General features: G+C 40.8%; 1 protein-coding gene across 43 annotated transcripts in view; it reads left to right on the forward strand.

The window, feature by feature from the left end:
- Window positions 1–27,338, forward strand: part of RIMS1 (regulating synaptic membrane exocytosis 1) — a 507,196-nt gene that overhangs the window by 467,005 nt on the left and 12,853 nt on the right. For all 43 annotated transcript variants that reach the window (XM_073336446.1, XM_073336400.1, XM_073336430.1 and 40 more), the window contains one exon: window positions 16,721–16,862. In XM_073336446.1, coding sequence (XP_073192547.1) covers window positions 16,721–16,862 — 142 coding nt within the window. The remainder of the gene's footprint in view (window positions 1–16,720; window positions 16,863–27,338) is intronic.

Consider the following 27,338-nt stretch of genomic DNA (forward strand, 5'->3'; position numbering starts at 1 on the left):
TAATACCTACAACTTACATCACTAAAACACATCTCTGGTCTGGTGATGTCTAGTGTAGTCTGTGCCTTTGATCTTGGGTTGGGTTTTTTAATACCATTATTTTGTTTTCTGATATTTGTTTAGTGAAAATTGTGTGTGGGCTTATATTTAGCAGCTATTCAGAGATTTAAACTGAAGTGTTTTGTTTATTAAGAAGGACTTAAATTTATAATGTGCTGAAGTAGATTATGCTCTGCATCGTAAAGAGTTAGTTTAATTATGAGCAATTCATGAGCAAATAGTGCTCCTTGCACTTCATTACATGTAGTATTTTGTGATATTGACACAGTTTGTTAATTACAATCTGAATCAAGGTTCCACATAGAAAGAGCCTTAAAATCTTTCAATCTGGACATTTGTTGTACTGGTTAAGAAAAATGCTCAGATACATGCATTATGCAAAACCTAAAGGTGGTGTTTCAATGCCACCAAAAGTATTTGTTTGAACACTCAATTTTCATTCAGAATTAATTGGAATTGGGCATCCAGTACCCTGGCAGCAGTGAAAGTCTCACCTTAAGTGTATACTCACATTCTATCGGTCATTTTTGCAGTTGATGTTTTGTGCTTTAGAACAAAAAGTGGTTGCAATTGTTGTATTTTTTGAGCTCATCTGCTTATACAACGACGGTCTCACTTTTAACAAGGTCTTTTTGTTCAGATTGCCAATATTTCCATCAAAATATTAGGCTGCAGTTGCCCTGAGCGGCTCCTGAAAGCTACCTGAGCAGAACATGCAAAATTACCCTTTCTGCTGTAATGAACAGGAAAGCAGCATGGGGGTCACTTGCTGTCTGTCTTTGCTTAGGCAAGCACTCTGGAAAGGCATATGAACATTTCAGGCTCATTGCTGATGACTGTATAGTTTATTGTTGTGAGGCAGGAATTAATAGAATGCAATATATGACAAAGCACTCAGTGGATTAACAACTCGTCTGGTTTGTTAAATAGTTTAAACATTCAGCACACATGAGTCTGTTTAATTCAAAAGACATTTTATCTTTTGGGTATCTGTGATGCGACTGCACCCCTCACTGCCTTGATAGGGTCAAGGAGGGCCTGAGAGGCCAATTAAGTTACCTGGGGTCACCTGTGAGAAGAAGGGCCAGGGTTAATTAACAGTGAAGCCCAGCTGGGGAAGGACTCGGAGAGCACTATAAAGCCAGGAAGCTCAAAGCACAAAGGGGACTGCCTCCTTTCTCTTACAAACGTCCCCCGCCCTGTCCCTCATACACACCTCCGCTTTCAGCCTCTTGACTTTATAGTGCTGTCCCAGTCCTTCCCCAAGTGGGCTTCATTGTTCATTAATCCCGGCCCTCCATTTCCCAGGTGACCCCAGATAACTTAGATGGCCTCTCAGGCCCTCATTAACCCTTTCAGGGCAGGTGTGGGGTGCAGACCCCATCACAGTATACCACATAGAAATAGGAAGTCATATGAAATATTGTATGCGTGCTGTCACCGATGTATACTGCTAAATATAATCTCCATCTCCTTCTGTTAAAATACGTCTGCATTACAGTGAAAACGTCAGTATTTTTATTTAAATACAGTCTGTTAAAGAATGGCATGGCCATGGGGCCAAATCCTATTTGTCTTCTCAATGAGTGGTCCCACTGAAGTCATTGTGAGCAGGATTTGGCTCTGGGTGACATGAAACGGAGAATGATTATATAAGAAATTCAATAAAAATCTCCTCCCTTTACAGACGGGGAGGATCTAGGTGGAAGAATGCAGTCACAGTCGGGCTGTAGGATTTGCTCTATGGTACACATGCACACACACACATTCAGTTCTGCTGCAGGCACTGAGCTATGATGCCTCAAGTTCCTCTCAAAAAGATAGGAAAAATAGTGAAAAGTTTTTGATACTTTTAAAATGTTAACTCTCTTTATTACGTCTTTCTCCCATTCCCAAGCTAGGCAAACACAGAGTTGGGTCCTCAGAGAGAGAGAGAGAGAGAGATTCCTAGTTCTTCTAACAGTAACACTTCCAGTACTGGGATCAGAATTGGCACTTTTTATTTAAAACCTTTTATTTAAAAAAGAGACTGTGAATTCCTTGTAAGAACTGCTTCCCTTATTTTAGTCTTATGGCCTGAGCAACATCTTTTCCTTTAAGAGGTTTTTAAAAATTGTATATTTGTATTAAAGTGTATAATGAAGAGATCATTTGGATGTGTGGGAGATTGAAAATTCCACGAGATCAGCTTTGTTTATATAACATAAAAATACGTTAAACTGAGGAAAACATTTTTTGGGGCTTCAAGCTCCTTGGAGTGGTATTGAGTCTTATCCTACACTGAAGTCCATGGCAAAACTCCTATTGACATAAATGAGAGAATATCTACAATAAAAGAAGTATAGAAGGAATATAAACGTTCATGTTTCAGGCCAATCCACCATCTGGCTGGAGCTAGGAAGAAAGTTTGCCTCAAGGCAGGTTAATTTATATGACTAGCTTCCTCATTTTTAAAAAATCACCTTTCTAAGGTTTAATGTCATCATGTTACTTACTGGGGCAATGCCTCCCCCAGGAATGTTGAACTTAATTACATGTGATAATTATTATTTAATGGCTCAGGTGAAGTTACTTCTTGAACCAACTCCTGTGTGGTATTTAAGATTAAGTCTAATTGTTTTCTTATTCTAGCAATAGCCGCTCCATTTAAGGTGTTGAGAGATTGTTTCCCTAAACCTTGTTGTGCTTTGATACTTCACGAGTTTACATGCAAGTAGTTGATGTCACCGACTATTACTGTTTTATTAGCCATTGTTGCATGCCTGATCCTTGACCCTAAATATTGAGTATTTGTTATGCTTTACCTGATCAGGGGCTGGGAGTGTAAGCAATATATTTTTATATGTATGACTTGCAATTTGTATCTATACACATTTTACTGGTGCACTCTACTTAAATCTTCCATCTCATTAGATTCTATGGAATCTTTTAGATACAGTGCTACTCCCCTACTTCTAAGTCCTAATTTGCTCTTCTTGTAGAGTTCATAGCAAGGAATTAGAATATCCCATTGATATTTTTGGCCATTCCACTATGTTTCAGGAACAACTATAATGTTAAGAGTCTATTCCAATGCCAGGCATTTTAGCTCATATATTTTTGCTTTTAAGCATCTCATATTATTATATAGACATTTACATTTGGCCAGTCATCTATTTTCACTTATATCAGTCTGATATCCTGCTACTTGTGTGGAATTTACCTTTGTGATATAAATTACTTCCACTTGTTCGGATGGATATGGATACTTTTATATTACTGATATCCCTTCTGTATAAATCTGACAGTTTGAACATACCCAAAAAGAAGCACTCTAATTAATGATAATAGTAATCCTGAGTAATGAGTAAAGCTTTTTCTCCCATTTCCATGAAAAATTAAATGCTATTTGGAATAATAGGTATAATATACAGATAATAAGAGATTAGCACATCTGTTACATAGAACCTGACCTTCAAACTGTTAGCTCTGGTAAAAGATTCGAGCATCATGGTGTAATCCTTATATAAAAGGGCAAGTCTGTTCTACCATTGTATTTTCTGATCTCTGTCATGTACACTTAATGAATTCCCTTGAAAGATGTAATGCTACTCAATTTGGGTGACTCCATGCCAAGAGAACATAGCTGATTGAGCTAAGAATTACTACAAAAGGCAATCCTGCCCAACAAGGATTAGGACTGGAACCCTGGAGACAAGGTTTGTTTATTAATTATATGTTCATTTTGTACCCTTTTCCATTAGACCAGGCCACTGTGCCCATCTCCCTCTATGCCACATGCAAGCAAATCCAGAATTCACAACATTTGCTTTGCACTGTGATTGATTCCAGTAGCTCTATTTGGCTCACATGGTGTTCATTTGTAAATCTCCTTTCATGCTGGGTTGTTTGATACGTTGCTTCCCCTTTTCCTTTTCTTCAATTCTGATATTGATATGAAATTGACAGTTCTCTGTATATTTACAAAACTATGTTGTTTTAGTGAAAGGTTTGCTAGTGCCTTCTACCTTAAAACTGCAAAAAAGCTTAAGATCAGTCCTGAATCTCAAGTTCTGCTTTTGCATAACACAAAAACATGAGAATTTGCTGTTAAACAGTTTTAAGCTATTGGAGTAACTCAGTTAGTTTTCTACTGTAATCTCAGTAATAGAGCATATGTACAAGTAGGTGGGTATTGTATTGAATCAGTAAGAGAATGGTCATTCTATTTTTTTAATAATATACCTGCATTACGTTTCAAAAGTACAGCAGCCCTACTTTAGTAGTTCATATGGAGTCTTTGAAGTGTATTTACTTTAGAGGGCTAGACTTTCTTCAAGAAGAATAATCAATACAAAATAAGCGCCATTTCATTTTATTACAGGAAAATCTTATACCAGCTAGGAATGCCCGTATTTGGACTGGCTTTAAAGAGTTGCTGCCTTGACTGGTCTGTTTTAATTTATTTCTTTGTTGGCTGTAATCCAGAAACTGTCAATATTTGTTTACAGTATATGGCTAATTTCCTCTCTTTTATTTTCATTAGTGTACCTTTCATAGTGTTTAATGGATGTATTATACACAGAAATGTTATCAGACAAGCGAAAGTCATAATAAAGAAATCTTGTTTTGCAATGAAAAAATAGCATAATTTACCCAGAGAAAGTACAGAACCTGTTTCTTCTGTGTATATTATTACCCTCTTTTCTCTGATGTTATCTTGGATAAAGGAGATGCTTCTTCACTACGCAAGGTTTGCAACACAAACAGGAGGGCTGAGCTGAATGAAATATGATAAGCCAGGTGGAGCTACAAAAATAACTTGCATTTATTTGACTAGCAAAAGGAAAGGATACTACATGAGCTCCTGCAACCTCAGGTCTTCACCTTCCATGCTGGAAGACAATGATGTTAATCAAAGCAATGTTGTTGCTGCAGCTATTTCTGATTGGTGGTTTGCATATCCAGCACAGTTGGAGTGCAAGAGATTGTGTCTGAAGGGTTTTCTTGAATGCATATTTGAGAATGGGAATAAAACAGCAATATTGCACATCCTCAAGTTATTCTCAAGCATCCATTTGGGAACTTTGGCAGAATTTGTTGTCTTTGAACATGGTCTTTGGGAGTAGTTGTTCACTTTGAATAATATAAGTAAAAATGGAACAATTATATTATTTATACTACTACAGTATTTATAAAAACATGAGCTCTTTACCCACGTCTCTAGGCATATTTATATATTTAAAATCATAATTAATACAAAAAAGTATAAAATACTACCCACAGCCAACAACAGCGATCTTAACAATGAAATACCCAACACTATCTCCATGAAGTTTCTCCATGACTCATTTCCTATCCTAACCAATACCCAGACTCAAGCCTTCTTAAGCAGATGGGCCTTGCACCATCTGCCTGAAGTTCAACAGACTTGGTTGAGGGCTGACCAACAAAAGGAGTTCCAGAGTGTAAGTCCTTCCACTGGCATTTTGCAAAGTTTACATTTTGTGGCTGTAAGTTGTCTTGGCTGATTTCTAATGTCAGGAGGTTAATAGATAAAAGGCAGTTTCTAATGTAGCCAGAACATGGAACATTACACTTCCACACTTCAATTTGTATTCCAAAGCAAACCAGTACAGCATTCAGAGCACAAGTCTAACATGCTAACTTGGCTATTGCCGCTAAGCAAGAATGCTGTCATGTTTTATAGTAGCTGAAGTTTCAGTATAATCTTCAGTGATAGTTCCAAAGCAGAGTGTTCATGGTTCCTAAACTACAGATAATAGAGCCAGTATCCAATCCCCTGAGTTTTGTGAAATTGGAAAGAGAAGTTCAGAGGAAGTGGTCTCAGGATACAACCTGGTAGTTTGGCCAAGAAACCCAGACTTCTAACTCTATTTAGGGCCTGAAATTAGAGTTCTAAGAACAGAATGGGTTGCAACTTCCTTTCCTCTCAGTGTTGAAGGATCCAGCCGAGCCTGTGTGCTTCTAACCAGCCTTTCTCTTACTAATTCAGAAGAGCAGGGCAAACTGGGAGTTGAAATCCCAGTGCGGCCATGAGTGTAGTCAGGATTCTGGCAAAGATTCCAGAGAATGGAGGTAGGTATATAAGGAACTTCCTTCCCTCAGAATAGGGAGAGAGAACTGGAGGGCGCCAACCTGGGCTAATGGTCTCTCAGGGAACATAGGGTATGAAATCCAATTCCTCTGTGGGTTTGTTGTTTTCTTCAAAACCTTTGTTAATTTCCCCTTTGGTTGACCAGCCTAAAGAGAGTCCATGTTAGGAGGAAATTTGTTATACACTCAACATGGGGATGTGCCCTTTTGTCTTGAGCTGCTACAGACAGGCTTAAAGAAATACCCCAGGCATGAACAGACCTTGTTTTTTATTGGTTTCCATAAACACGCTAGGGGTGTGCATATTTTGTTTGGCTGGAAGCGTGAACATTTCTTTCCTGGAAGAAGTATTGTACTCTCCTTCTAAAGACTGCTTTTTTCTGGGGGTTTCTTTAATTGGGTTTTGTCTTAAAAATGTGTTTTAAGTCAACAGAAAATTTCAAGGCACATCACTACAACAGTACTCTTTCACTCTTAAATGAGGCAGTGATACACCCAAATCTGTTGATTTTTAGCAGCTGGAACTGCAAAAGATTACCCCTGAAGTATTTTATTAACAATGACTCCGAGTATTACAGTGCATCTGAAACTATTATGTCCTATGCAAAGGGTGTCCATCAGCAGAAAAAAAAATACTTTTTAGAAATCTCTACACAGGCCTGACTTGAGATGCACCATGCCTCCATTGTACATGAGATCTGAGTCTGTTGGTTGCACTTGTAACTTCAACTCCACTGCAGCCTTTAAGATCAGAAATCCTGCTAATATTTATTAATTGAAATGTACAGAATATTTTTCTCATAAACAATTTTAAGGTGTTCTTTCTCCTTGTAGAAGATATCTATGCAGACAGGCACGAGCATTTGAGCATAACTGAAACAACTTCCTGTAAGCAAAAATGACAATATCCTGTCCTTTTTCATAAAATCATAGAACCATAGGGTTAGAAGGGACCGCAAAGTCATCTAGTCTAACCCCCTGCCAATATGCAGAATTTGTTGTGTCTAAACCATCCAAAACAGATGGCTATCCAGCCTCCTTTTGAAAATCTCCAGGGAAGGAGCTTCCACAACCTCTCTAGGCAGTCTGTTTAAAGCTTTTGCTGTTCTTTTACTTCTTTTCCTTGTAATACCTTCTAAAACTTTGAAATAACCTTTTCTTCAGCCCATTTGGTCTTTTTCCACTAGACAAATATTAACCAATTTCTTTTTTTTTTAATGGAAGAAACCAATCTAATATTGTTCATTTATTTCTTTACTCTAAACCAGGGGTTCTCAAACTTGGTTTGTGGCTTGTTCAGGGTAAGCCCCTGGTGGGCCACGAGACACTCCGTTTACCTGAGTGTCCGCAGGTACGGCCGCTCATAGCTCCCAGTGGCCGCAGTTTGCCATTCCCAGTCAATGGGAGCTGCAGGAAGCAGCGTGGGCTGAGCCACCACTTTCCACAGCTCCCATTGGCCAGGAACAGCGAACCGCGGCCACAGGGAGCTGCGAGCGGCCGTACCTGCTGGCACTCAGGTAAACAAAGCATCTTGCGGCCTGCCAGGGGCTTACCCTGGACAAGCCGCAAACTAAGTTTGGGAACCCCTGTTCTAAATCAACATCATCAATGAAGACGGCAAAATTCTGGGAGTAGCTTGTTACAGTAGTTTAGTTTGTGTTCCCCCTACTTTCCCTGAAAAAGTGAAGCACAACATCTTAAATTATAGACCCACTTAAATAATGTCTGTTTGTTTTTTACTTTCTCAAAAACTGAGTGGTAGGCTTAATTACTTATTAAAATTCTATATATTTAAATCCAGAAGCATTTTAATAATCCAGATAGTTCGTATTTTGGCCCCAAAATATTTTTCTGTGACTCTTGATGCTAAAAGAAACAGTCTTGCAAGTACATTCTAAAATGTCAAATCTCTCAAAAGGAAGATTAAAGGTAAAATTTTCAAAAGTGATGTTAGAGACTTAGGCTACACCGACACTAGGAGCTAGGGTGGAATTCCCCTGCTTGTGTGCACCTACTTGTGTTAGCCCTCTCTGAGCTATCATGAATATAAATAGCATTATAGCTGTGCTAGCTACAGGTAGCAGTAGCACCAGAGGCATGGCTGAGCCACATACCTACTGGTTTCAGGCACGTTTGTACTTGGCAGGCTCAGCCGTGCTGCTGCTACCATGGCTACACTCCTATTTACATTCACACTAGCTCAATGAGAACTAGTGCAACTATGTGTACATGAGCAGGGGAATCAAACCGCTAGTATGTTGTGTCGCTCAGTCCCTAGGCGCTTAGGAGTCAGTGGGATTTAGACTTTCAAGTCACTTAGGCACTTCTGAAAATTTTACCCTAAATTACTTTTGACCGTGTTTTCCCAGGTCAGAAGCATCACTCAGGGGTGTGAAAAATCCACACCCCTGAGCAATGTAGTTATACCCACCTAACCGCCCAGTGCAGACAGTGCTACTGCCTCTCACAGAGGTGGATTAACTATGCCAACAGGAGAAGCTGTACTGTCGGTGTAGGAGCACCTTCACTTAAGCCTACAGTGGCGCAGCTGCACTGGTGCATTTTGAGCATAGACCTGACCTAAGTTTGTCTGACTTACCTTGTCTCGTGGAGAACAACTTTAAAAAAAATCTAATCACCTGCTAAGAAGATGTTGTGCTCTTCACAATTTACACATCACTAGAACTTACACTGCCAACTGAAATTTTCAACCTTTCAGCAATATTTTATGAAATATTAGCTGACAGGTAGTTCAGTTCTTTTTCACTCCAAGGCCCCCTAATGTAATCAGTTGTAAAAAGAACTTGTGACTGAAGCAATTTGATCATTCCTTACTGTGCCAAGTGGGTTTTTTTTTAAAGCTACAGAGGAAGCTCAGAGATTATTCTACCCAGAAACAGCACAAGATATTTAAACAAGGTTGAAGCTTCCTTGGCTTCTTACTGCTCACTAAGGAATATATTACAGCTGATGTTTAATTTTGCTTAAACCTAAGAGGTAAGTCTGTATTTGATGCATTTTGGTGTGACTAGCATACATGTTAATTTGATTAGCAGTGTTTTAATATATACCTATAACTGTTCATAGCTACCATAGGTAAAAAACAGAAAACTAATTTACTCTGTTGATCTGAAGACCAAAAGATAATTTCTAAAGTGGGTTCGTTAACATTGTAGTTTTTTTAAAAATGTAATACTGCTCTGGAGCTATTGGATATCATACAGCCAGAAGGGCTCAAAATCAGATGGATCAACTTATTGAATAAAATTTGTTCTGAGTAAGAAAAACATAAGTAAGAATACTATTGTTGAGGCTATAATATTTTTTATTTGATCAATAATATGTTCATAAATTAATATTGTGGTATTATTTGGAGATCTTGCAGCTGTACAAAAAGGCATCTAAAATGTTTCGTTTTTCTCAGAACACTTCTTTCAGAACCATTTTAAGAGTATTGACTTTCAACATTTACATATATTTTATACAGAGTACATTTTGGACTTTTATTATTTATCTGTCATATACTTCTCAGCAAACATTGTAAGAAACATTAATATTATTAGGTATCTTATTAGTGCTCATGACAGTGTTTGAATTTTCTAATTATGAATGACACTTTGTAATTGCGAAATTTGTCTGGTTGGATAATAATTATAGTTTCAATCTTGAATCTGCCAATGGGGGTCAGGGAAGTTAAAGAATTTTGGTAAGAACTAACCTTGAGCTTATTTTCATAACTCCCCTCCTACTCGTTAAAAAGACAATCTCAAAAATATACCGAAAGAGAAAAGGAGCTCATGTAATGGTCCATAAATAAAATATTTAAAACTAAGACTGCAGGACATAACAAAACTAGTAGATGGATGTTAGAAACCACTTAGCATTCTTCAACAAACAGGATAAATGATGTACTTCACTTCATTTCTGTATATAAATTATTGTATGCTTTCTTCTCCATTCTAATCCGAGCTTGCCTTGCTACATTGATTGGCAGCTGCAGTCCAACACCTTTCCAATGGGCAAATGTCATGTCTGGACCCTATGCCAGTTTTGCTCTGAGAATCGTCTAGCAAAAGATTGTAGAGCAGTATCTAGCCAGTCTTCAGTCTAAACATGTCATCTGCAGAGTGAACAGTTTCCATCAGTTTCTCATCCCTCTCCATTTCATTACCTCCTTCCCATAAAACCTGTGAGGCACCAAGGTGTGAGAGAAAATAGGCGTTTGTAAAATGGTTTTAAAATTGTATACAGTAGATAATTTGTAGACAGTGTGGTCTCATTACATTTTTAACTCCTCCAAGAAAGTAAATATTTAGTACTATTTGAATATCACTGAAATAGGCATTAGGAGTTGGAAAAAATGTGCATTTGTATATGGTAGCAGTTTGCATCTTATTAATCTTAGTTTTACAGAGCACTTAAAATGGCCAAGCAATCGATACCCGGTTATTTTCATATCACTGTAAACTGCCTTTTTATTCCAGCAGTAAAAACTCACTACCATGCATCCTCACCACAGGGATGTCTCTCTTTGGCTGACAAAATGTTGCTAGTTTCATTTAATACAGGGCAAGTGTTTTTTTTTTCCCTAAAAGCTACAGAGGAAGCTCAGAGATTATTCTACCCAGAAACAGCACAAGATATTTAAACAAGGTTGAAGCTTCCTTGGCTTCTTACTGCTCACTAAGGAAAAATTATTGCTTAAATTAATTTTGCTTAAACCTAAGAGGTTTAAAAATAATTAAACCACAGAGTTTGCTATCTTAAAAGTCATCATTAATTCCTCATCCAGACAGATATTGATAGTTGTCTTTTATAGATGTGTCTGTCTTCCAATACTCCCCTTTTCAAGTGTTTTTCTTGGCATTGAAAAATCAGGTCTTTCAAAATAATGTACAAGAGATTGCATGATTGTTTAAAGAAAAGGAATACTTGTGGCACCTTAGAGACTAACCAATTTATTTGAGCATAAGCTTTCGTGAGCTACAGCTCACTTCATCGCTGTAGCTCACAAAAGCTTATGCTCAAATAAATTGGTTAGTCTCTAAGGTGCCACAAGTACTCCTTTTCTTTTTGCGAATACAGACTAACACGGCTGTTACTCTGAAACCTGTCATGATTGTTTAGAAATTTTGCAACAAAATACAACTAACATGATCTGTTTATAGGGAGGCAAGATTTTCCAAAGTGTGAGTCTAAAATTAGGCTTCCCAAGTCCATATTTAGTGCTGACCAGTCAGCAGCTCTCATTCACTTTTTTTTAAACGTAACTCTTGTATAGGGCTTTTCATCCATAGAGCTTGAAGTGCTACTTCGATCAACTAGAAGTCAGTGGGAGCTGCTGGGTAATAATTAATAGTTAATTAAATAGTTAATGTGATTTTTGACAATGCAAACAAAAGGTCAGATTCTGATACCCTTAGGTTAGTGCCGCCTTACTCTGCAGGTGACCCTATTGCCCCAAATTAAAATAGTTAATATAATTGGAAAGCAGCATTTTGCTTTCAACTCTTCTCCTGTTGTTTTCAGTGGATTTTATCCCTTTGTTTCTATCCCCCCCTTTGTTTCTATCCCAGTAATAAATACCAGTAGATGACTATATGGTGAGTAAATTGCAATTTTATGTTGGAAATGAAATTGGCTTGCCACCTGAATGTCTGAATCTGAATATGCAGTATAACAGAAAGAGGGGTGTTGTTTTTCAGATTCCTGGAAATAATAAATCATCCAATGCTAATTATATTGAAATCTCAAGTAAATGGATTTGACCCACTTTCTAGATGGTTTCTTGCTACCATCTTATTGGCAGTGAATTTGTTATGCTACATTCAGTGTAGTTTATACATGTTGTGTGTCAAAATGAACCCACTGCAACTATTGCTTTGTTCATAGTTGCTGGTGACACCTGGGTTTTGGGAGAGGGATATTTTAAGGATAGCAGTGGAGGGGTTTATGCTAAATATTATGCTTAGACACTTTTCTTCATAAAGCGAAATAGCAACTTTACTAGGGGGATTTAAACTTGGGGAATCTCATGTTTTCATTGAATGTGCTGCGTGGTTGCTGTTGGGTTGATGAAGACCCATGATATGCTGCTTAAAAGTATCGCCTGGCTTAATCTAGCTAGTGTCTTGCAGTCAGTGTGTGAACCACTGATGTGGTTGCAGGCACAGCAGATCCTGTCAGAGCTGGCTTAGAGCTGTGGTCCTTTTAGGTTTTCTTCTCTGCATCCATGAGTATCTTTGGCATGAAGAATCATTGTCCTTGAGCCATGCAGTGCTCCTCTGCATTATTGCCCTTCATTCATAAACTTAGCAATGTTGCATCTTTTAAGTTTTATTAAAGTGTTCATTTGACTTCTTTATGTTAGACTTCATTAACTTAGTTGTCCACAGAGAGGTCTTAGGGAATCTCTAGTTGAACATCCTGATGGTGTGGACAGCTTAGTTGACTGTGCACCTTTATGTCTTAGCTTCAGTTCCAGTAGCAAACAGCCCTTTTGATCCTGGCTCTTAAATTTCAAGATGGTTTGCAGGCAGGGAAGGTGGGGAAGCATCAATTCTCTTGATGTTTTGTGCAAGCTTAAAATAAAGTAGGGAAGACGAAGTTACTACATGGTGAACTTTCATTTTGGTCTGAAGCTTCCTGTCTGTAAGAAAACCAAAGACATTGTTTCCCCTTCAGTCAACAGAGACATCACTGGGAAGGACATTGTCTTGATAGGTAAAATGGGATACAAGAGCCATCTGAGTTCCTTGGTAGGACTAGTTGGTGGATTGTAAGGGAGTTATATTACAATAACTGGTGCATTGCTAATAGTTTACACAAGCTAACTGTGTTATGCAGCTGTAGATGGCTGCTTTGTGATCTCTTGGAGATCCTTCTGCATGTGTTATTAAACCTGCAAAAAGTATTTATTATACTTGATCTTCACTCATCGTTGTTATGCTAGGTGTGTAGATGCAATTTGTGCTCACTAATCTGAGTTTTTGCAGATGGAAAGCCTTTGATGAAAGTTTATATATAAGCTTGGAAGCCATTTTGAAGCACCTTTGAAAATTTGGCCTTACATGTCTGTCATTTATGAGTGAACCAATTTGTTTATCTTCTTCACAATGGATGTAATTTAATTCACACAACACAGGAAAATACCTATAACATGAAACTGAAATTAATTATCCATGTCAAATAATAATAAAAATCAGAAGCTGGCACCATAGCTTCTGAAATAAATTTCCAGGCAAAAGAAGAAAACCTTCTCAGTTATGTCACTGCATAGGTATCATTCTAAGCTATTTTAATAAGCCTGTACCATTCACGTAGATACATTCTCAAAAGTGTATGTGCATAGGTGCCAGACCTCGAACACTCTTCTCAGCGGTGAAAATAAAAGCTTTAAGCAAACCAACAAAAAGAAAACAACAGCACACCTGTTAATTGGCCAGATCCTGCTATTCATCAAGCAACTGATGCTTGATCACAAGTATGCTTCATACCAGAGACCAACTTAAATTTCCAAAGGAGTTTCAAAAATACCAAAAGGCTATGCAATCCCACTTTAAAGTATCTTGTTAGAATTAGGCTTTGCTGGGAATTTTTAAAGAATGTGCCAGTAAAATAAAGCTTGATATCTCCTTTTTGGCAGTATGAGTGGAATAAATAAAGGATAATGCATATAACTGGCTAGTGTAAGACTTGGAAAATATGTGAGGTATGTGCTTGAGCTTATTTATCTTGAGTGAAGACTGTTCACTGTATCTCATAAAAGCCATTATGTATCTTACCACACTATTTTAGGTTACTTGTATGGTATATTTCTGATTATATTGCAGAATATTTCGAATTTTGCAGGATCTTTAGAATTTAATTGTAAAACACAATGGTGTGTGGTGACTGAGGGAAAAGGAAGGAAGCCAGAACAGTTATGCAAAGAATAGTAACCTAGAAAATGTTCTGAAAAAGTGACTCTTTAGCCAGTTCAATGTTCACAACTCAGCAAGAAATCAAGCCTGTCAGAGTCATATATGGCTGGGGCTAGGCATATTCTACAGCACAATGGGATCACAGTCCATGGCGCACACCCTTAAATTCTGTGGCAAAAATCACTACATTCAGTGGCAAGAACACCTGTATTCCATGGCGGTGATAATTTATTCTATTCTATTAAATACTCTTTGTTCCCATCCAAGCCTATCCCTGAACAAACAGAGCAATGGCTCATAGCTAAAATACTCATTACTGTAATATAATCAGTGGATATTTTCAACCATGATTATTGTCAAGGATGTTCTTTTTTCACTGTACATTACAGGCACCTTGGCTCCACTCCCTAAACCTCAGTCCTGGCAGTCCAGATTATAATCTCTTTCTGCCGTTTATGCCATGGGTGGGAGGAGCTTGTACCAAACTTCAGTGTCTCATCTTTCCAGTTTCCAGGGCCTTAGTTATTGCACTGTTCTCAGGGCAGCCCAGTTCACCAGCCTGCTTTTCTAACTGCAAATTGGTCAGCTGCAAATTGGTCTCTGGCTTCCCAGCCTGGCCAGCCCTGTAGAAAAGTGGTGGGACTATGTTGTGTAATGTAACTTCCCCATGTGGATACAGCTGGAGAGCAGGGCAACTGTAGATCAATCCCAGCAGTGCAGGGAGAGAGAAAACAAAGTATCAAGCTCTTGGCTACAGCATATGGTGGAATTCTGTAGAGTCCACGGGGCAGTTTGTATCTCCTAGAGCTATGATTTCAGACTCTCTGCAGACTCATTCCAACAGTTAATGTGGAAAACATGAACACAGTGTCATTTTTACAACTATAATGCCTAGAAACATCATTTATTTTAAAATAAAAATTGAGATTCTGGAGCATAATTCTGCAGCAAGGGGTAAATTCCATGGCAGTAGACTAAGAGAACACACACAGTCCTGCATATTGCTTCCACAGCCACCTATGCACAACCCAGGAATGGAGTGTGTAGCTCTGCCTCACACAGACACTGATGGGTAATAGGGAACATTTTCTCAGTTAATGCGTAGCCACGCATATTAAATGGCCTGCATAGGCCCACGGCAGGAACTTGCAGCTGTTGGCTTCAAAATGGAGCAAAGAACTCCCACCGTAGTTGTGATCATTGGGGATGGCTGATTTCTTCTCGGCTGATGGATAGCCCGAGGTATCGAATGGCTCAAGTGGCCAATCCAAATTCTAGCAAAAAACTCCCCATTCTAGTAATGATCAATGGGAAAGACACAGCCCTTTAATTGACTCCTTCTTTCTCTAAACCAATGTACCAATTCTTTCTGTTTTGTTTTGGGACCCCTTTTGGCCATATTTTATCTCCCAGTGATACCTCCAGAGGGGTTACTGTAATCACTCCTGTGGTCCCTGCATGGAGAGGGAGAGATGATCCCAGGATCTGCAGAGATATGCCCATGGCATGATTTCTCCATACTTCCTACCAGTGCTACAGATCCTGACTATGTAGCTGGAGTCCTCCAGCCATGCTCTGTAGCAAATTTAACCATCCTCAGGAGTTGTCAGGCCTGTGTGGACGACCATGTTCCTTACAGTTACATAAAACAGGGCCAGGATTTGGCCCTCCATACTCATTTGCCATTGCCTCAAACATAAACTGTTCCAGAAACAAGAAGCAGAGAAAATGAATTGTTTTGACTCCAGTTCAACTTCCAAAATAGGTGCATTTGGAAGTGCTCCCCCCCCATATACTGCCCTAAATTACAAACAGACTGAGAAATGGATGTGATGAGGTGTGTTCCCCCATTTTGGCTTTGAACCACGGTGCTGACCAAAAGTAAGAGCATTCATATATGAGGGAGAAGTACAGAGAAATTATTCTTCATACGGTTTTATGAACGTTTGCCAAACATAGTACTTCATGAAAGAGAATAATGTTACCAGTGAAATTTGAGGTCTAGTAGAAGGCGCATGAACTAACAGAACATTGCAAATCTGCAGTCAACAAAAAATTATTAGAGCAGCAAGAGATTTGTTAGAGGCATTTCTGATGAAAGATTTGTGAAGTCAAAAGTAATTATTTATGGAATCGTTCTGACCCAGCCTCGTTTCCAGCACTTGTCATAACTATAGCAGAATACATTTAACATCAGTGACTGTACTGTCACCTTCAAAACCTGATGCTGTGGTAGACTCAAACCATCATATTTTGCGGCTCCACTTGTTTAAATCTAAAGAGCCATTCTTTGTTGCGAAATTCAAACTTCATTTTAAGTAACCTGTGATGGAAGCTCCTTTGAGTGGGGCAATTCATAAAGGAAATATACAAGTACATAATATCTTTGTGTAATATGATGATCTCAGGGTTGCAGCCAGAAGGCTAGAGTGTTTCCATTATCTTTCAAGTGGATTCCATCTCAGAGAGACCACCAACTAAGTACTAGAAAAGAGAGGTTATTTACATTTGATAGAATAATCTGTTTCTGATGTCTTGTTTATGAATGGAAATGGGCAAATTGTGATCAGACAAAAATGTGCAAGAAAAGACCTGATGCTAGAATGCAATGCTAATGCTTCCTTTTATTTTTCTACTTTCAGAGGCTGGCAACAAGAAGCTAAAAAGCACGATACAGAGAAGCACAGAAACAGGGATGGCAGCAGAAATGAGGAATCGTATGGTTCGGCAGCCAAGTCGGGAGTCCACTGATGGCAGCATAAACAGTTACAGCTCTGAGGGGAAGTAAGTGGAATTACAAATATGTAGCAGTGCAGAAATACACTGAATTTTCTTATCGTTACAAGAAAGTTGGTTGAATACTAGTGAAAAACAAACCTCCTGATTTGTGAAAGTTCCAGATTTGGTTCCCTATGATTAATGGAATTGCTATTTGTACAAAATCTTGCACTTGTGTAATTCTTCGCATATCCCAGAACTTTCAGGCATTATTCATGAAAATTCACATTTGAAGAGTGCTTTCTAAAGACTATTCTTCTATTTAAAGTTTTTCCAGTCATTCAATTAGGCAGCAAAAATTATAACAAGTCCCTTAGGCCCAGCTTGACAAAGCCTTAGCTGGGATGATTTAGTTGGTGTTGGTCCTGCTTTGACTAGGGGATTGGACTAGATGACTTCCTGAGGTCTCTTCCAACCCTAATATTCTATGATTCTAGGTGACCAATCACACAACACAAATAACAGTGTGAATAATCAAAGGGAACAGTCTGAAAAAAACCCAGAGTCTGAAAATTCTGTGATTCAGATTATTCAGTAAATATTTATAAATAACCAAATATGGTTACAGAAATCAGGATTGGTTTACTAATCAAAAAAGAAGCTAAATTCATAACAAATATTATTTGAAACAAGACATTTTGCCACCTTTACTTTACACTGGCAGTGGGTCTCTGCTTGAATCAATCCTGAATTAAACTTCAGATGTTGTATATTAAACTCCCTGTTATATGAAACTGTGTTCAGTAACTCTGAATATAAAGAAAGTTTAGTTTGGAGCTGGTCCAAGTACAGCTCTTATTGAAAACTATAAAGTCTTACTGCAGATAAAATCAAACATAGGAGCTTGAGTATTCAGACAGTTCTCTTCTTTCACAGTTGTCATTGCTAATAAGTATGTAGGAAGAGAGAACAGAGGCAGACCTAGCACAGAGCATACATTCATATTCCAATCTCCTCAGAGATCTTAGTGGGACTACTTTTATTGTTAACTGCTGAAAGAGCACTGTCCTAGAGACAACCCGATCCTCCGACAATGAGGTCTAGTACTGAGGGGTGAGCAGAGACAGACCTAGCATAGCATACTTTCATACTGCATACAAAAAAAGCTACATTAAAAGAATATGAAGTTTGCAAAATCAAGCACTGAACAATTAGAAAATGCTCAAATTAAGGCTGTCCATGCAACTTTAATTTGGACCCCGGTGCATATGCATTATGATAGTCTTTAATTACATGATGACACACTTATTTTCCACACAGGACCCGTTTCATTCAGTACTTCATAAGTACCTACAGGGTCCAAATTGGCAAATAGTGGTACTCTTCCCATCTCTGCCCATTTGAGACACTAGAGTGAGATGCCACTCTCAGTAAATTTCACAGATGTTCAAAATATGATCTTGCCTATTTGTGGACTTTGCTGGGCTCCTAAATGGAATTTCACCCACTGCTGAGTTCTTCAGGCTTATCTTCCCCTCAGTCAGGCTCAGATGCCCAGTTGTGAGCCTTCTTGATGGGAGGCTCACAACTTCATTCAGAGCAGGCTAGCCATTGTAGAGTTCATCAAAGCAGGAAAGAAAGTAGAGGAAGAATCGTATGATGAAAACCGACAAAATGCTGACATTTAAAATATTATTAGCATTTGAATTAACACCTATTCTTCTTCGAGTTATGGTCCCTACCTGTTTTCCACTTGAGGTGCATGTGCACTCCAGGAACTTGAGACCAGAAGATTTTTGCTAGCAATGTCCATTGGTCCATGCATACTCCCCTCTCTTCCTTGTGCTCCGAACCATAAGGACCGACCACCTCTACAGTTACTTTCTACTTCCTGTGGTCTGAGATGGAACCTCTTCAGCATCCACAGCATAAGCCAGTGTTCTTAAAAACTTTTTAGTTCGTTGTAAATAGTTTTTAAACTTGTTTTTAGATATCATGTAGGTTAGTAGGTTTGAGGGCTTGGGGTCCCCACACCAACACCTCCTGGTACTATGCCCACGATCCCAGCATTAAATAGCCTTGTGGCCTTGCCTGGGCATTCCCTGTCCTCAATAATCATTACACATGCCACTGTTGCTTCAGGGATGCTTATATCCACTCTAAATACACCACCTGCCAGACCTTTCCTAGCCAAACCCATCAAGCCTATGAGCACAGGTTTAGAATATTCTTGATGGACTGCACTGTGAGGCCACAGTCCAGTCCTAGCCCATCAGATCTCCCCCATACATTGGGCAGAGGCACTGAGAAGTGCCCCTGCTGGGTTGCCAATTTTGGCTGGATGTATTCCTGGAGGTTTCATCACATGACATAATCTTTAATTAAAGATTAATCTTTAATTCCTGGAAACTCCAGGACAATCCTGAAGGGTTGGCAAACCTAGCCCCTGAGAACATAGAGTTCTTCAGTTCCAGGGATGAGCAGAGCAGAGCTAACGAATCTTCCAAACAGAGACATGAGGGTGCTAAGAACAAGCATTCTCACAAGCAATGTGAGAAACTCCCATCCAAGTCCTGATCCAAAAAAGAACACCTCCTCTCTGACATCCTCTTAGTTGGGTGAGATTCTTCACCCTGGTACAGAAGAGTCAGGAACTCACAAGGAGTGTGGTCCCAGTTTTCCAACACCAAAAGCCAAGAGCACCCTAAAACTGGACCCAGCCAAAGAAACGGGACCACTCTTGGTGCCAGAGAGGGAAAGAAGGCAGCAAATGCCTCCTGCATCATAAGTAGTGATGCAGAGTGAGAAGGAGCCATTGGTACCAAAGATCACCCGTAAGCTAGTACCTCAGGCACCATCAAGAAAAAGAAGCTAAGCCTGCTCTCTTATATCAGGTGCTAGATTCACTTCCCTGAGGGAGTTGAGATCTACGCAGGTCACCAATACTTTCAGATCTCATCCTAACCAAGGAGGTCCCCCACACCATCAGTTTGCCACTCACCAGTACTGTTGACCAGCTGTGGCATAGTAAGGTCTGTAGTACCAATGGCACCACCTATCAAAGTAGAAGCTGCCTCCTTCTCCTCCAACAAGTCTGGTATCACTGGGAGAGCTTCACCACACCCATCGAAAGGCAGGATCAGCCCCAACAGAGGTTCCAAGAGTTCTCAGGCACCTTCCCTTTCTCATAGGAGGGACTACAAAACTTGGGACTAGTGGGGATGGCCCCATTTCTCCTATGATCCCTCTTGCTGGCTTACTGGGATCCATATTTGTGACATCCCAAATCTATAAGGTTTCACTGGAAGTCAAAACAAGCTTCCCTATGCGGGAAGAAACTCTGCCTCCTCAAGAATGACCTGAGGAAGAGGAGCAACCGGATCAGGCAGAACCACTTGCCCCCACTGGGTTATCTTCACTGTCCCCAGTTGACGCAGTCATGCCAGCGTCACCATCACCACCTGATGGCTACAGGCAGTTTAAGAACTCCGGAGGAGGATTGCAGATACACTTCAGCTCCCCCGGAGGAAATGCAGGCCACCCATCATAAACTGCTACAGGACATCCTCCAGAGTGCTGGTCCAATGAGGCCATCTGGGAACCAGGCAAAATGGTCTGGTATGCTCCAGCCACCTGTGCTCCCACTCTGTGGGGAATGTAGAAGGAATACTTTGTGCCATCTAAGGAAGCAGAATACTTATTCTCACACTCTGCTCCTAATTCTCTAGTGGAGCAAGCTATCACCACAAGGAGTGAGCATTACCATCCCAGAGCTACACCCTATGATAAGGAAGCCAAACTTTTAGGCCTCCTTGGGCGAAAGAACTTCACTTTGATGAGCTTACAGTAGCACATAGAGAACTACCAAGTCTTAGGGTCAAAATATTATTTTTATTAATTGTAAAATGTTCTCGGAATACACCAACAAACTCCATCTGGAAGACAGACTCTGGTTCCAGGCAATTATTGATGAAGATAAAGTATTGCTTGCTGGATTGGCCCTTCACACCTCCGTGGATGCACTAGATAAAAGCCTCCCTCTGTATGGCAACGTCCATAGTCATGAGATGGGTTTTGTGGCTTCAAACCTCTGGATTTTCAAAAGAAGTTTAATCCACCATGGTCAGTGGAGGATGATCCGCCTTTTAAGGGAAATAACCTATTCAGTGAGAAGACAGATGAGTCATTACATTCCCTCAAAGACTCAAAAGCGACCCCTTTGCTTGGTAGGTATCTATAAGCCAGGTCTATGAAGGAAATATCTCAAGTCTTCACCCTACTGACAATGACCAGCCCCTCAACTATTCTACCATCAAAGGGATTACAAGCTGCCCAGGAAATGCCGGAAAATGCACCACAATAAGCATAATATCCCCCCTTAACTCTCCTTTCAGCCATAGCCTCCCACCAAGAAATCCTACTGATGGGACTTTCAAGAACTGCAAACCAGTCCCCCTGCCACATTTTCCTGTTCGGGACTCCCGCACCACCAGCTAGCAAGCATTCATCACCATAGTATTTGGACACCTAACCCTGCTGTCCAACTGCTAGATCACCACACTAAACCAGTGATGCAAATTTGAAGACCATTATGTATAATAAACTTTCAGCATGGATGCTGGTGACTTAGCAGTGTCACTTCTCTTAATACCACAGGGTGAGATACAATTTATTCTTATGCACCAGGTGGGGTGGAGCCAGGGCTGGGCAGTGGAGGCTGGGACCCTTGCAATGGCCACCTTGTTCATTTTTCCCAGGCTTTGGTATGTTGTAATGTCAGATAGATGGGTTCTGGAGATAGTCACCACCAGAGAGAGTCCCTGTTCTTCTTTGGGAACCCTTCTCATGGGAGGATGCTCAGACAAGAAGTGATCTTACCGCTCCATTTGGGCGCTATAGAACCAGTGCCTCCTCAACACAAGGAAAGAGTTGGGTTTTTTCAAGCTATTTCCTCATCTCTCAGAGGAAAGGAGCCTGGAGGCCCAACTAGTATCTCAGACAGCTGAATGTCTTAATCTGCCGCCTGAGGTTCAGAATGATTGCCCAGGCCTCCATAATCCCTTCACTGAACAAGGCAATTGGTTTACAGCTGTTGATTTAAAAGGATGCTGAAGGCAATGGTTGTATGGTTTCTGAAGTGAATCCTGAAACCCATCCCAATATGGGATCTCAACTTAGTCCTATTGCCATTAACAAAGGCACACTTAGAACTCTTAGCCTCGTGTTCCTTCACTCATCTATCTATGAAGGTAAACCTTCTGATTGCTATCACCTCAGCCAGAAGAGTAGGTGTATTTGCGGGCTTGTATCCCAGCTCCATTTTATACAGGCTTTCATAAGGACAACGTTTTTCTGAGGTTATACCCCAAATTCATTACTGAAGTAATCTCGGAATTTTATAACCAGGACATTCACTTATCTATATTCGATCCGAAGCCACATGCCACCAGAGAGGACAAGAAACTGCATTCTCTGCATATCTGTCGAGCCTTGGCATTCTACCTGCATGGGACAGAGCCCTTCAGAAAATCTCCTCAACTGTTTGTCTCCTTTGCAGAACATGTCAGAGGGGAACAGAGGATTTTGGGCTGTATCCTGCTTTGTTATGGGTAAACGGCAACAAGGACTGTGGAGCACCATTTAAAGTGTGGGTTTGGTGGGGGAGGGCCATAGATGTGCTCCATACAGTACACTGCACCCTCCCACCAGTCTGGCCCTCCTCTTCCCTTCTCAGGTGTCCAAGAAGACAAGGAGGGGAAGGGGGGAAAGGTCATAGTCCAAAGTGAGATAGGATGCTGATGCCAGGGCTAAAGGAGTGAGAAGGCCCTGTGGGGATGTTCCTGGTGAGCCACAGGGACCTGGAGCAATTGAAGAAGGGAGACTGGGACTGGGGCAGCCAGGAGTTGGGGGCATTTGGGCTGATCTGTATGGTAGATGGAGTGGAAGGTTGGGGGCAGCAGAAGGGCCCTGCAGGGAGTAAGGGGTTGTGGAGAGCAGAGGGAGTTTGCAGGGAGGGATGTGGTTTGGGGATGGTTTGAAGAATTGTGACAGGGTGATATTTTTGTGGAGATAGGGGTTGGTGTGGTGGGGAGAAGGGATAAGTGGGGGCTGTGGCAGGAAGAAGTTTTGTGGGGTATGTGGACTGTGGGTTTATTTGGAGTGGGAGGGGTTTGGGGGCATTTAGTTGGGGTTATAATAGAAGGGGGCTGGATGGGTTTAAGCAGGGCAGGGGCTGGGTGGAAAGTTATTTGGCAGTTGGGGGTGTAGCGGGGGCTGTAGGAGGAGGGTTATTTGGGGTTCTATGTCAGGGATTTGGGTGGAGATCTGTGGGATGGGGTTATTTGGGAGTCTGTGGCAGTGGGGTGGGTGGAGGGTTATGGTGGAGGAGCGGGAACGTAGGGAGCTGTGTGGCAGGGCCAGTGGCTGCAGCTGGCTGTAGTTGTATCTGGCTCTGTCCTCCACAGCCCCTTCCTCTCTCCTCCCTTCCGTTCTTGCTGGAGGCAGCACCAGGGAGGGATGGACTTGCTGCCACCACACCGGGGAAGGTCTCTGGACACTGAACGCACTCAGGATGGACTCTGCAAGCACAAGCCTCGGAAAGATCCAGTGGCCAGGGGCGGGGAGGGAAAAATTCCAAAGTGCTGGAGCATCTCTCTGTCCTGGACCACTCAGGAAGCACTATCCCTCCTGAAACAGTGGATATCTGTATCCAGTTAGTTTTAAGAGTTTTGCAGCAATTATAATAATTATTCATTCCTTTAACAAAACTCAGGAAAACCTCAGCAAAACCCTGTCTTGTCCTTGATGATTCTACACATACCAAGAATAAAAGCTTTATGCACCATTTTTAATATATTTCCAGCACAAAGCATGAGGGAAGTAGAGACCCCCTTAGCATAAGACATAGCCTTTAATAACACATGAATTTTGACTAAATAGTTTTGGCACACACACCTTTATGAGACATTATGCCCTGGTACAAGCTTCCACTGCAGACATCCTTTGGCAGAGCAATCCTCTAAGTACCCCAGGATTCCTTGCACCCTCCTCCTCCTCAATGAATACTGCTTGTGATTCACCTCAAGTGCAATATACATAGGGACCATCACTTGAAGAAGAAAGAAAGGTTACTTACCTGTACAATAACTGGAGGTCTTTGAGATGTGTGGTCACTATGTGTACTCCACTACCCGCCTTCCTTTTCCTCTGCCGTGGAGCCTTATCCTAGGACTATTCACAACAAAAAGGTAACTGGAATGGCAGTCGGTCCGCTCTGCTCCTTATGCCCTCAGCTCAGAGCACGAGGAGGGGTGCAAACCAATGGATAGTGCTAGCAACAAATCTTCCACTCTTAAGTGTACCCCAAGTGGAATACAGGCAGGGTTCACACATTCGCAGAGCTCCTGTTACTGTACAGTTTAGTAACCTTACTTTAAGATGACGAGGGCTGTTCTCACCCCTCCTGACTATTGTTACAGAAAGTCTGCAAACTCAAGCTGACATTGCTGAATCGGTTAACCTTGACAATGGGAACAGAATTTTGCTTCACAACCGTAACAGTTAGAGAGGACTTTTTTTTTTTTAATGAAAGTTGAGATCCTGGAGAATAAGACAATAGCTTCCAAAAGGTGCCACACTGCTAGATACCAGCCCAGTTTGTGTCATAAATACTTAGATTGACAGCTGATATAGATCATATGAACATAAGAACAGCCATATTGAGTCAGACCAATGGTCCATCTAGTCCAGTATCCTGCCTTCTGACAGTGGCCAGTGCCAGATACTTCAGAGGGAATGAACAGAACAGGGCAATTTATCGAGTGATCCATCCCCTGTTGTCCTGTCCCAGCTTCTGTCAGTTAGAGGTGTTTTTAAGTTATGGTAGTGGAAAGTAGTGTCTCAGGAATGTACCAAAGATAGTTCGTCAGTGCAATAGCTGGTTTTGGTTTATTTGCTAGACTTTATATTATCATTATATGTGGAGCTAGGCACTGGATCAGATCAGGATCTGGTCAAAATAACAACGATCTGGTCAACCAGTGGCAATAGGATTAAAACTAGCTCTCAACAGCACTATGATTATGGACCAGTTTGCTAGTGTGGTAAGCAACTGCAACATATCTAGTTGCTTTCCAGATATAGTCTAACTGTTTTGAAGGTGGTTGGATATAGACATAGATCAGTGTGGGGCAGATGCCTGGCATGGAAAATTTCAGCCCAAATGGTTGAAGTTCCACAAAATTATAAGCAGGGGTACAATTTAATCACACCAATTTTTAATAAATTTTATGGCAGAGGTACAGGAAAAGAACAATATGTCACAGAAAGAGGGGCAAGGGATTCATAGGGAATGGAGAGTGAGTCCACCCTGCATTCATCCTGCAGTAGCAGCTCCTGTCCCACAGGACTGGGCTCCAGGTGTTGTGACCTAGCCCATGCGGTTGCAATGCCAGTCAGGTTTGGCATGTCCACCCTTCTGTAAATGGAGACAGAGGGGGGCAGAGGGCCAAATTTGGTTGTCATTGCAATCAAGTGCACAAGGTCACAATGCCACACAGGTTTGCTGCATCCACTCCTTTGTCTCTATCTATGTAGGTGCAGATGCACGAAACATGAGTGGTGTTGCGATCCTGAGGGGTAGGTCACAATGGTACTTGGTTTGGGTGCATTTCACAGACTTTATTCAAATTCATGGTTTCCGTGACCACCATGATGTCCAGGACAAAATTGTAGCCTCAGTTAAAAGAAACTGAAAGCAGGGTCTTATAATTAGATATGTTGGGCAACCATACTTTCCGGCCAGGGCCTAGCCCCACAGATAGTGATAATATAAAGTCTAGCAAACAAAACCAAAAACTGCAATTGTGTTAAATGACCTAGCTTTGGTACATTTCTGTGGCACTGCTTCCCACAAACATAACTTAAAAAAGAAAACGTCCCAAAATATTTGTACATTGGACAGACAGGTGCAAGACCAATTGACTGCAAGTAACAAAGATTAGCAATTCCAGACAGTGATTGGAAACATATTTCCCTTGGAAATATTTGTGATTTTTTTCATTAAAACTGATGCAGTATGATAAAACTAATTTACATTTTTTAATGACTGGAATTTAAAATGAATCATAGCGGGATAGGATCAGCCTCTGGATTTCTTTTTTTAATCGCAATAGCTTGTCTCAGCAAACTCTTCTACTGTCACATGGCATTGGTAATGGACTAATACATATTTATTTGTATTAGCGGTCTACTTTCTTGAATTTCTCTTTGGCATAAATATGCCGTGATGCTTCCGAGGGGTACCTAGTATTGTGAGTCTCCTCACTACCACTGCCCTTAGTGTGAGGAAGTCTTGTCTGTGCCTTGTAGGGGTCAGCTCCCCAACTCCACCAGCCACAGGCAACACAACAACTTCCCTCTAGGTCTAGATAGGCACCCCTGTTTCTTTATAGGTTAGCGATAGGTACACTCCAACCCTCGAGCCCTCCAGGCATCTCCCTGGAGAGTCCAGCTCCTGTTCCACTGGACACTTGCAGTATTCACAGATTCTCTGCTTCCAAAGAAACAGTTCACCCCAGTTTACCAGGATCGGCTCTGCATAGCACACAGCACTTAGATATGTTTATAGTGAAATCAAGTATAAGTTTATTTAATAAAGCATAGAGAGTCAAGTAACAGTAAATAGAAGTATTGGGGGGGAAAAGGTTACATATAAAACAAAATCATGACATGCACCCTAGAGCCTAACCCTAGTAAAGTCTAATGTTTGGCTCACCCAAAATCACGGAAATGCGTTTCAGCTGGACTTGGCTGTGACCCTCCTTTCCTGAGACAAGTACACTGTCAGCTTGACTCCCTCATGAAGAATACATTGTGTTCCTTTGTCCCCCAAGATATATAAGTCCTATCCTTTGTCTTCATTCATAGACAGGACACCCCTGCTGTTTTATTTCTTCCTGTACATTTTCTTTCTTGTAGATTTCACAATCTCTCACTGACACTTTGCTCATTATGCAAATAGGCCTCAATTGTGAGGCAGACAATACACGTATGATCAGACAAAGAGATAAGCGTCTGTTATCTCCTGCTTGAAAGGAATCAGTCTGAGGCACGTCACCTCCTGATGATCTGAATTAACTCCAGGACCTTAAGAACATAATTATCAGTATATAAATACATAACTCCTTAAATATTATCCACACATACATTTTGCAATGATTATGACAACCAGTGGACTACTGGCTCTCAGTAGAGACCTTATATGCCACCCATTGTGAACTATTATGAATATATCTGATCCATGTGATCCCTGTAAGCCATATGCACCCCCTGTGTCCTCTGCCAGTTGGCACCAAGAGGTCCCTGGATGACAACTGTATATTTAAAATGTATCTTTTTAAAGAATGATTATTGAGCCAATAGCTGGCTTAGACCAATGGAAACAACCACAGAAACTTTCACCCTGAGACATTTGGTAGGCAAACTTGAGAGTCACAAACAGAGGCAGCTAGCAGGAGAGTTTTGGAGGGCGTAGTTATAGAC

Source organism: Lepidochelys kempii, chromosome 3 (genome assembly GCF_965140285.1).
Source record: "Lepidochelys kempii isolate rLepKem1 chromosome 3, rLepKem1.hap1, whole genome shotgun sequence".
NCBI lineage: Eukaryota > Metazoa > Chordata > Testudines > Cheloniidae > Lepidochelys > Lepidochelys kempii.